Source organism: Halichoeres trimaculatus, unplaced genomic scaffold, assembly GCF_033239565.1.
Source record: "Halichoeres trimaculatus isolate MK-OKI-2021-1 unplaced genomic scaffold, fHalTri1.1 fHalTri1_scaffold_7, whole genome shotgun sequence".
Classification (NCBI taxonomy): domain Eukaryota; kingdom Metazoa; phylum Chordata; class Actinopteri; order Labriformes; family Labridae; genus Halichoeres; species Halichoeres trimaculatus.
The window spans coordinates 17,289,599-17,299,661 of NW_027437185.1; the positions used below are offsets into that span (position 1 = coordinate 17,289,599).

General features: G+C 44.0%; 2 protein-coding genes across 2 annotated transcripts; one reads left to right on the top strand and one right to left on the bottom strand.

The window, feature by feature from the left end:
* Nucleotides 1-695: 695 nt before the first annotated feature.
* LOC141793650 (regulator of cell cycle RGCC) lies at nucleotides 696-4,349 on the bottom strand. Its single transcript, XM_074674463.1, has 5 exons — nucleotides 4,224-4,349; nucleotides 3,234-3,398; nucleotides 2,567-2,647; nucleotides 1,829-1,891; nucleotides 696-1,287 (listed from the first exon to the last, which is right to left on the bottom strand). The coding sequence occupies exons 1-5, from the start codon at nucleotides 4,243-4,245 to the stop codon at nucleotides 1,280-1,282; spliced, it is 339 nt and encodes a 112-aa protein (XP_074530564.1). The 5' UTR covers nucleotides 4,246-4,349; the 3' UTR covers nucleotides 696-1,279.
* Nucleotides 4,350-5,877: 1,528 nt separating this feature from the next.
* On the top strand, nucleotides 5,878-8,965 carry pcdh20l (protocadherin 20-like). The gene is made up of 2 exons (XM_074674777.1): nucleotides 5,878-5,925; nucleotides 6,431-8,965. Exons 1-2 carry the CDS (start codon nucleotides 5,878-5,880, stop codon nucleotides 8,963-8,965), a joined length of 2,583 nt encoding a protein of 860 aa, XP_074530878.1.
* The last annotated feature ends 1,098 nt before the right edge of the window (nucleotides 8,966-10,063 follow it).

A 10,063-nucleotide genomic window follows, 5' to 3' on the forward strand; every position in this document is an offset into this window, starting at 1 on the left:
ACAACCACAAAATTCACCTCAAGCCTGTCTGTTAGGGTTTCTCAGCAGTGCTGCTTATAAAAAGGAGGAGACGTCTTTCAGTGGATTGGACTGGGTGGACCTAAAGTGGTGTGAAATGACAGCAGAGTATAAACACAGACATGATGGACACTCAGGCAGCTTGGTAACTGCAACGATTTAAGACATTCAAACCGTGCAGCTGTCCACCTTCTGTTCAAAGCTTTGATTGGAGTGAATAAAATAACTAAGAGTCAAAGAATCAGCACATGGTCTAAATCATCATTGTTCATTGCTCAGGCGTGCTTCTGCTTTCGGCTGTCTACATATAGCGTTTCAGCTAAAGTTGTGGTTTAGCTGATTCAAGTGTAGAAGTGAAACTCAGCTTGATCAGAGCAGGCAGACAGGAAGCAGCGGTACAAACAAAGAGGAATGGGTGAAGGGCTCCTCAGACATGTGACAGGAAAGTAGCAGAAGTCATTTTAGGGCACAGTGGAGGTGCAGGCACGCTGAGGATAATTTCTTGTCAGGACCGTCAGGAGTGGGCTTTAGGAAAGTGAAAGGCTTTTAACAACGTGTGTGAGAGTATGGAATCAAATGTGGCTGTTAGAGCGCCAGTTTCTCTGCACCGAATCTGTGGTTTTATAAATCAAAAATGAAAAGTGCAACAAAATTATATCAAAAAACTTTGCTTTATTCAAATACACAGTCTTCTGTACAACAACTTATATTTAAAAAATGATATCAACAAGAACTGTACACCGGAGACACCAACTGATAAGCAGATTTCATCTCTTTGGACTTGCAATAAGTTAGAATTTAAAGTGCCATTTGTAATTTAGAGCAAAACAAAGATCTGCCTTCTTATAAAATATGGCACAGATGCTTTGGGGCCCTTTACTGGCAAAGTTCTTGTGGGAATTTTAAATGTGGCATGAACGTGATTTCTGCACTCCAGGCAGTGTTTTCTTTCTCTTCCCGGACAGATGGAAGCTTCGCTAGTTGAGGGAGTCAGCCGAACATCTTGGATTGGATGCTGCAGGGACGTTGCCTTGCCGGATGGGCGCAGCATCGCCGAGGGTCTGATGGTGGTCTTGAATTTTTGAAAATGGAGTGCCCTTTTAATTTTCTGATGTTAACCTTTTCCCCCCTGCAGCAGCCTGGGGAGCGTTTGCTCCCTCAGATCTGCTCTGGTGTCGATCTGACGGTCTGCTCGGCTGTGTCGCCCTCGGCCTCTTTCTCTCCCACTTGTCCATGTGAAGGGCTCATTCACTTGCTGCGTTCACATCTCTGTAAAGGAAGAAAGAACTTGTAAAGTCAGGTATGGGACTAAGAGAAAAAGCACCTGACAAACATATACATGATGTTACTAGCTGCATAAAGATGCAAAGGGTTATGATTTATTAGGAGCATTCATTCTCTTTCCATTCAGAGATCAGTGGATTTGTTTTGTAGTGTGGTTTGTGTATGAACTCAGGGCCATGCACGAGTGGTCCACACAACTACTTTAGTGCTGATAATGGGCTCATGATGCTCATGTAGTCAAGCATGCTTTTTTTTTTACTAAAGGTCGTGTAGATAGCCCACCTGAATCCCTAGACATGGCATTTACACATAAGAGGTGCTCAGAGATAAACGTGGTAATGGGGAGGTTGTAGTACAAGGTAAAAACAAAGTGGCAACCACATCACACCGTGTGTTTCACTGTGTGAAAAGCACTCAGTCTCTCCTCCACCACTACACACTGTAGCCTGCTGCCTTGTCAGCTTAAGTGGAAAAGGAATAAAGGGCAGATTGAGTGATATGGGCTGTAATTCTCTTAAAGACTTACCTGCAAGTTCCTGGTCCAACATGTTGATAAAACTCTCCAGCTCTCTCGTGTCTCCCAGCTTGGCTGCAGACAGATGACAGAGAGAAATGGAATTTGAGAAACTATATTACAGAAAAAAGAAAAACAGCAGTGGAACATTTTTGTGGAGGAATACGGCTCAGTGCCATGGTATTTCCTTTGGACCAGTAGCTGAAAACTAATCCAAGTCCCAGAATTACATATGAAGCAAACTGCTTTTGAGCGGGTAAAAACATTTTCAGCTTCCTTCCTTCAAACCGAGATAATAGCTGATCTTGAGCACAGAAAAAGGAAAGAAAACTTGACAGCTTGATGCATTAAAGCAGAATCTTTGTTGTAAACATCTTAAGGTATTCAGTGTAAACACTGACTGAGAGAAAGCAACCTCTGGTCGCCCTCTTGTTTTATCTTTTCAGGATTTAACAGTAGTCTGTGTGTCTGCATGCAACAAAAGCACACCCACTCTTGTTCATTTGCACACACCTGAGCCACTTTTACCACTACATTAGAGCACAAATAACCCCTGCAGGAGTTTTTTTGGGGGGGGCGAGACGTCACAGTCACAGCAGCAAAGCTTTGTTGTGCAAAAACAAAAGAGCTCCCAGGCTAATGTGGAGTTTTTGTGTGGCTGTGATAGTGATCAGAGAGAAAGCGATAGCAATCACTGTAAGAACAAGGGGCTATCTGGATGGAGATGGAGCTGATGGGGGCCTCGAGTACCTTTCGGTGCCAGCGTGATGCCTGCTGTGTGAAGCTCCTCCTCGCTGGTGTTCAGACTGTTTCCCAAAGAAGCTTCACTGCCTGGGGGGACACAGAGGGGAGGGAGAGGGGGAGGCAGAGGGGAGGGAGGGGGGAGTTACAGCAGATAAACAGAAGACAAGCAATGAAGCGAAAATGATCAATAAAAACAAATTTAACACAATGCAGGGATGCAAATGATAAATAACGTTAAATATAAAATAGGTAAACTCATGTTCACTGTTAGTGCCTCCCAGGTGTCTTTTTTTTTTTTTAAATGGTTTGCTTGTTGAAATGTTAGGGAGGTAAATACTTTCAATAATGATGACACATGGGAAAGAGAAAGAGCTCTTTTATCTCATAACTGTCAACAACTCGGCAACAACAACAACAAAAAAGAAAATCAGACAATTACAGAAGACAGGTTACCCACACTTGCAGTTCATTTCCGTACACAGCTACAATATTGTTGTGGGAAAAGCAGCGGAGGAAGTGCCCTCGTGCTGCTAAATTCATGCAAATGAGAAGAGTCGAGCTGCAGTTGTTCAGGCTGATAAAGGAGCCCAACCAGTACTCAGGCTCCTTCCTAACACCACACTTACACTACCTCAATAACAGTAACATTGTGTCAGGCTGAACATTAACGCACCATAGTCTGAGTCATCGACCCCGCTGTCGTCTGCCAGCCCTGTGCGGCTTTTGGCCTCTTGAAGGACACGCTGGTACACATGAGCTCTGCTGTGGGACGGGGCCTTCAGCTCCTCCACCACATCCTGGAACTCCTGCAGCAGCTCGTCCAGCTCCAGCTCCAAGCCTGTGGAAAATGTGACAGCAGTTGGAGGAAAATCACATTACTTCACTGAAAGAAAATGCTCATATGGTCCTAGGATATTTTAGAGAGCGAGGGCAGATGAGCATCAAAATAACATTTATGAGCCCTGATTAAATGTAAGATGTTTATTTCTGAAAGAAAGCAAATGGATCTTAATGTAAAATATCTTCTGGGTGAAAAATTAGATTACATAAAAAAAACTAAATGCAAAAGCCTGCAGTCGGCGTTTATGTCAGTGGGTTGTATCCGATAACTTGACGTGTGAATATAAAACTAACAGCCCATAAGGCATATAAAACATCGAACAGCCTGTAAAACAACTGGTCTGCAAACTGTGATAAACAAATATTACATTTTAACTCCAAGTTCTACGCTTTAGGCTGAGAGAAAATATTTTCTTCAATAAAACCACATTGCCATAAAACAACAGATTGCAGGATGGGACGGACAGACAGTTTTATCACAATTAAATTTTTGATACTAACATGTACATGACAAACAGCTCCCTTTGGAAATTATGAGGCAACAGGAGACAAGAAAACATTACCAGGATACAGCACAACTCAGGCACAAAACATTTCTTTGATAGGTTATGAATCCTATACAAAATGTTAATCAAGGGGGTGAATTTAAATGAACTGTTAAAATAACTTTAATGTGGCCTGTAGAAAAGGTCTGAGACTTGAAGGAACACGTTAAGTATAGGTAAATACCTCGCCCAGCAGTCTAGTGAGTTATTAGTTGGCACTTAGTCACAACCTGGTTAAAAATCTGAGAAACACCAGTAAGGAGTAATTCTGGACTCACCTGTGTTTAAGTCTGAGGACATACTGAAGCAGTGAAGTTTAGCTGTGTGTCTGGGAAAGTTTACGACAGTTTAAAGCTGGCGAGTAGCACTGTAGTGTTTTTTATACAAAGCCCTCCACATCCGTTAAGCTCGCGGACAGGAGCAGCCAATCATGTCGCAGAGAAAACCTCAGCGTCTGCTGAAGCTGGAAAAAGTGGGCGGAAAGTTGAAAGGAAAACCATCACGCAAATGAGACAGACTGAAATAAACCGTTACGTAACTCAGGTCGAGACTTTTCAGCGTTTCCCATGCTTTCAAATTAAAAGGAGAGAGTGTGTGCGGACTCCTACAGTTACTCGTTTAGTATTCATAAGGATGTTTTCTGTTTCTGGCACAGAGAGCTTGCTGCATTAAGATTTTACTGAGGACCTCGAAGAGTCGCTCTGAGTTTGAATGAAACTTTATTTTAGTATAATAAACTGTGATGATGGTCCAACGGACGTGCTTCCTGAGAGGCTTGGCTCACTGGGAAATGATTGTCAAATTATCCTAAAATTATCTTTAAAAATTCACGACATTTTTTCTTGGTTAGTACCACAGTACACGGCTTTCACATAAATTTCTTCCTCAACCCCAGACCAAGAGAGGAGAGCTTAGCCTGTACAGAAAGTGCTCGTCGCTGTGTTAAATGAAAAACTTAGATCGTCTGTAGTCTTCCTGTCATATATGTCGTACCCTCCTCCATCAGTAGGGGTCGCTGGAGTGAAATGTCAGTTTAAATCCCTGTGGAACAGCTGTTCAACCCTGTGGCTCTTATTATGTAATTTTCACAGAAGTGGTGATGCATGTTTTCCTGTTAAGCCCTCCTTTTTTGATACATATTTCACTGTGTAAAATTATTAAACGTACCGAATACGTAATGTATCATGTGTAAATATCACACTGCAGCCCCTTTCACAGTGTTATGGTATTATATAATGGAGCTGATGTTTATTTATGCAAAAGTCTTTTTAATTCCAGTGTTGAAGCTGACTGAGGTTTGAATAATTATCATTTCCAATCCAATGTACTTTTTCAGTTCATCAGATTGCTCATATTTCCTGGCTTGAATCCATTAATGTAAACACAAAGCTATTTGGAGAAGCAGTAATTAATCTAAGCACAGTTTACACATGTGTCATTCACAGAAACTTGATATGCGGGGTTATAGAAACCACTCTTGAGATTTGTAACAAAGCAAACACGACCAGATGATAAATATGTGGGAGAACAATGATTCAGATGCTCTCCAAAAAAGATTATGAAGTAGCAAAATAAACAGCTGACAGCAGGTGTGCTAATAAAAACAGGTGTGTAAGCACATTAGGCATTTGCACATTAATCCTATCCAGTACAGTTTAGTAGAAAGATATGTATTATCTACATGCCTACTCATTTGTTTTATCCTTTGGCATCGCATGAATAACATAAAAAAAGGAAAAGAAAGCATGTGCTCCACTCATGCAGGTAAACCTGTTGTTCCTCAGGCTTCTCCTGTGTCACTCTGACACGCAAGGTAAGTGCTGTAGGAGGGGCATGTGATGAATTCTGCCTCAGCTGTGCAGGTTTAGGTTGCAGCTTCTGTCCTTCCAGCTCATTTGCTGCCGGGGATCTTGGGTAACATGTTTGAGGGCGATGGGCCATGGGACTCTTGATAATATGAACTGGGCTGGACTGCTGCAGGTCAGTAGGTCGAAAGCAGAGTGAGGACGATCCGTTCGGCTGTTTTTTCAGTGTTTCTGATTGAGTGAAAAGCTGAGAAATTTATATTTTTCTTTTGTATGAAGTATGAGTTTAGAGACATGAAAAAATATTCAGAGCCTCTTAAAGATTAAAATAAAAACTGATTACTGCCAAATATTGATAAAAATGCTAAATATATGCAAATTATATTTTACTTTGTTATGCCAATTTCATGCTTTGCTATTTGCTTTGTTTTTTAGTTGTTTGTGTTGTGTATGAAAGTAATTGGCTGGAGATAAGAAAGGGGCCTCACATTACCTACATTGTGCTGCTGTCTGCTTTTGCTAAAAGAGCTCACCGAAGCATGAAGTTTAAACCTTATCACCACCAGGGAAAACCTCTAGACTCTGTCAGTCTCAAGTGCAAGAAAAAAACGGGTGTGAAATCATAACTGAGATCAAAATGGTGCTTTAACAACTGCTCACACTTTGTTTCTTCCTGTCAGAATCTGCTGCTTGTGCTCCATCTCCGGCAGATCACATGCGATTCCTCAGTCTGGTTTTCTGTCCCAGAGGAACAGGAGCCTGGTGCTCTGGCCGGGTCACTTAGTGAACACTATCCACCCCCGTACCAGCTCCTGACCCAGGAGTATCTGTGGATGGACAAAAACACAGGGAATTTCTACACCACTGAGCAAAAGATGGATCGTGAGGCCTTGTGCCCCCAGGAGACGAAGGCTGAGGAATGCATTATTTTACACAATGCCATTGTGGGGCCCTCAGGAGACCTCATTCAGTTCCCTGTGATCATAGAGGACATCAACGACAATGCACCTCATTTTGAAAATGGTGAAATCTACCTCAGGGTTTCTGAGGATGTCACAGTGGGGACCAGTTTCTTACTGGATGACACAGCTCAGGACAGGGATGCTGGATATAACAGTGAGCTGCATTACCACCTGGAAGACTCTGATGGAGCGTTCAGTTTAAAAGTGGAAGGCGACGGCTCAGCCATCATGCTGGTTGTGCAAACAGCTCTGGATAGAGAGACTCGGGACCTGTATCAGATGGCGCTGGTGGCCTCTGACTGCGGCTCAGACCCTTTGAGTGCTACAGCAACTTTTGTAGTCATAGTGACAGATGTTAATGACAACTGTCCAAGCTTTAGCCCTGACAGTCCACGCAACGTCACCATCCCTGGGGACGCCCCGAAGAACACCCTGGTTGCTCAGGTCAGAGCATCAGACCCAGATTTAGGACTTAACGCTGCCATCATGTACTCCCTTAGTCCCAAAGTCTCAGAGCGGGCCAAGGAGCTCTTTAGCCTTGACAGCCTCACAGGGTCCATCAGACTGACACAGGACCTCCAATGTGACAACTCAGAGGAGCTGCTGCTGAAAGTGTTAGCAAGCAGCCGTCACTGCCCCCCAGCAGACACTCAGGTAACTGTAACCATGCTCCCTAAGGCGCACCAAGAGCTGACGATCAAGATCAGGTTCATAGCTGAGCATCAAAACCAAACTCTGGTGTTACAAGAGAACCAGCCCCCCACTGTCTTAGCTGTTTTAGAGCTGGAGGGTGACAGCAGCTTTAAAGGCTCATCTCTTTCCATTGAGAGCGAGGTGCCTTTCACTTTGAACCCGCAGAATGGTAAATATCTGCTTTCCACATCAAAGCCCTTAGACTATGAGATGAAAAGAGAACACCATATTTCTGTGGTAGTGCATGAGAGATCCGCCAAAGGGTCTGTGATCGTTGCTTCCAGGCGTGTGATCAGGGTGATGGTGGCAGATGTCAATGATAACACTCCACAATTCCTCCAGTCTCAGTATCAGCTGGAGGTGGAGGAAAACAACCAGCCTGGAATGCTACTACTACAGGTCTCAGCTTTGGATGCAGACAGCGGACACAATGGGAGGGTGACCTACAGGCTGGGCAAACACACACCCACCATCTTTAACATTGACTCGGTGACAGGTCAACTGTCTGTGTCCGCCTCTCTGGATAGAGAGCAGCAGGGTGAGCACAGACTCACCGTGTTTGCACGAGATAGTGGCTCTCCTCCATTGGAGTCGGCGGCCACGGTATCCATCCGTGTTCTGGACCAGAATGACAATGCACCTGTGTTTCTAACCCCTCACTTTATCTTTTTCATCCCTGAGAATGTTCCACAGCTCACCCAGGTGGGAGGTGTAGGGGTGACAGACCCAGATGAAGGGAAGAACGGAAACACAGAGTTGCATGTTGTTAACAGCAGTGGACCCTTTGTTGTGGATAACACCCACGGGACGCTTCGCACCACCACCAACTTGGACCGCGAGACACAGGATCGCTATGAACTCTACCTGCTGGCCAGCGATCACGGCCACCCGGTCACTCTGACATCCACTGCCAGAGTGACTATCTTTGTAGAGGACATCAATGACAACCAGCCTTTGGTGATTCTTCCCAGCAGCAACTTCTCATGCCTGACTGTATCTCCAGCAACAATCGCGGGCACCATGATAACAAAGATCTACGCAATTGACGAGGACTCAGGGCTAAATTCTGAGATTACATACACCATAGCGGCGCCGGAAACAGTGCAGAATCACAGCCCATTTCAGGTCGATTCAAGGTCTGGGAACATCACTGTAGCACAGAAACTTCTACAAAAAGACCTGGGAATGCATCACCTGTTTGTTGTAGTCAGAGATGGAGGGAAACCAGCTCCACTTTACACAACTGTGTGGGTTAATCTGCTGGTCAATGACAGCATGGAGCCCTGCCATTTGGACAGAGCACCCACTTGGATGGGAACACCTGACTTGGGTCAAACCCCTTCAAAGGCCCCCATCTGTGAGGCTGAGGATGCCAGATCAGGTCAGTTGATTCTCTTCGTAGGTCTTTGTATGATACTGGCGTCCACATGTTTGCTGGTGGTGTCGGCTGTTTTGTACCTGAAACAGAGGAGAGGAAGTCTGCGACAGAGGAAGAGGGGGCACAGCGAGGAGAATGAGATTCCACTCAGGCTCAAAAACAAATATTACTCTGAAGACTAACAGAATGAAGCGAGCGAAGTGTATAATCCTCACTCACACTGTTTCAAGGATGGAATCAGCCTCTGAATTAAAGATAGGAGTATTTGTGGAAGGCTCCTTGCATATTAATAATCATTACTGTTGAATTATTCTGATCCAGTGTACCCAACATTTGTCAACAGTTATTTTGCAAAAATTCTGTGGAAATAAAGTTGATTCATGAACGCTTACGCTCCCAGTGATGCATAAAATGTGATCTGATGACTAAAGTATGTGATGTTATCATCAAGGAGTTTTTTTCATGTGTTTGACAGGGAGTTAAAACAGGTGATGTGCACACTATCCAAGCATTACATGGCAATGCGTTCCAAAAATACCAGTTTTAGTCATCGTCTGCAAGGATTATTTTCTGTAACCCCTGCAGCAAGAAGAAGAAGATTGAGGTAATGGTCCACTAAGCTGATTGGGCCATACTCAGATTTCCCACTCTAAGTGATGGGGAGTCCAAAGTGTTTAGACGCACAAAAGGGTTTAATGTTCCTGCTGTGGGGAGGTGATGAAAGTCTCTCAAGAAGCAGCTCCGAGACAAACCACAGGAGGCAGAGATGTGCTGTGGACAGGTGAGAGGCAGCAGGGAGAAGGAACACTGCCGTCTCAAGTCACAGCTTCACACCTGTTACCCGATAGCGCTGCGATTCAACCGCAACCCTGTGTGGCACCCAAAAGGCAGGAGAGAGAAAAACTGTACAGTCTGAAGTAACCCAACAGGCTTCTTCTTGTTATGACAGATGTTCGTAGTTAAATCATACTGTGTTCATAGAAATCTTTACAAAAGGAAGTTGCTCTCGTGTGTTACTGGTACATTGATATGCATGAAGGGGAACGATTGAGATATTAAATCAGGTTAAGTGATGCATAAAATATGAATGAGTCTGGGTAAAATGTGTTTACAAATCTATTAACGTACACATGCTCTGAGAAGCCAGGCTAATGGTGTTAGCTTCAGCAAAAGAAATCCCTTTTCTTTGCCTTTACATCATAAACTATTGAACAACCCTTTTAAGATACACCTGTCCTAGAAGAGAAGAGAGCCAGGAGCCAGGAGCCTGTTAAACACAA

Coding starts and splice junctions, on each gene's coding strand:
- pcdh20l (XM_074674777.1), top strand. CDS start 5,878: ATGGGCCATGGGACTCTTGATAATATGAACTGGGCTGGACTGCTGCAG. Junction 5,926..6,430: donor ACTGGGCTGGACTGCTGCAG/GTCAGTAGGTCG, acceptor TCTTCCTGTCAG/AATCTGCTGCTTGTGCTCCA.
- LOC141793650 (XM_074674463.1), bottom strand. CDS start 4,245: ATGTCCTCAGACTTAAACACAG. Junction 3,399..4,223: donor GTCCTCAGACTTAAACACAG/GTGAGTCCAGAA, acceptor CATTTTCCACAG/GCTTGGAGCTGGAGCTGGAC. Junction 1,892..2,566: donor CATCACGCTGGCACCGAAAG/GTACTCGAGGCC, acceptor ATCTGTCTGCAG/CCAAGCTGGGAGACACGAGA.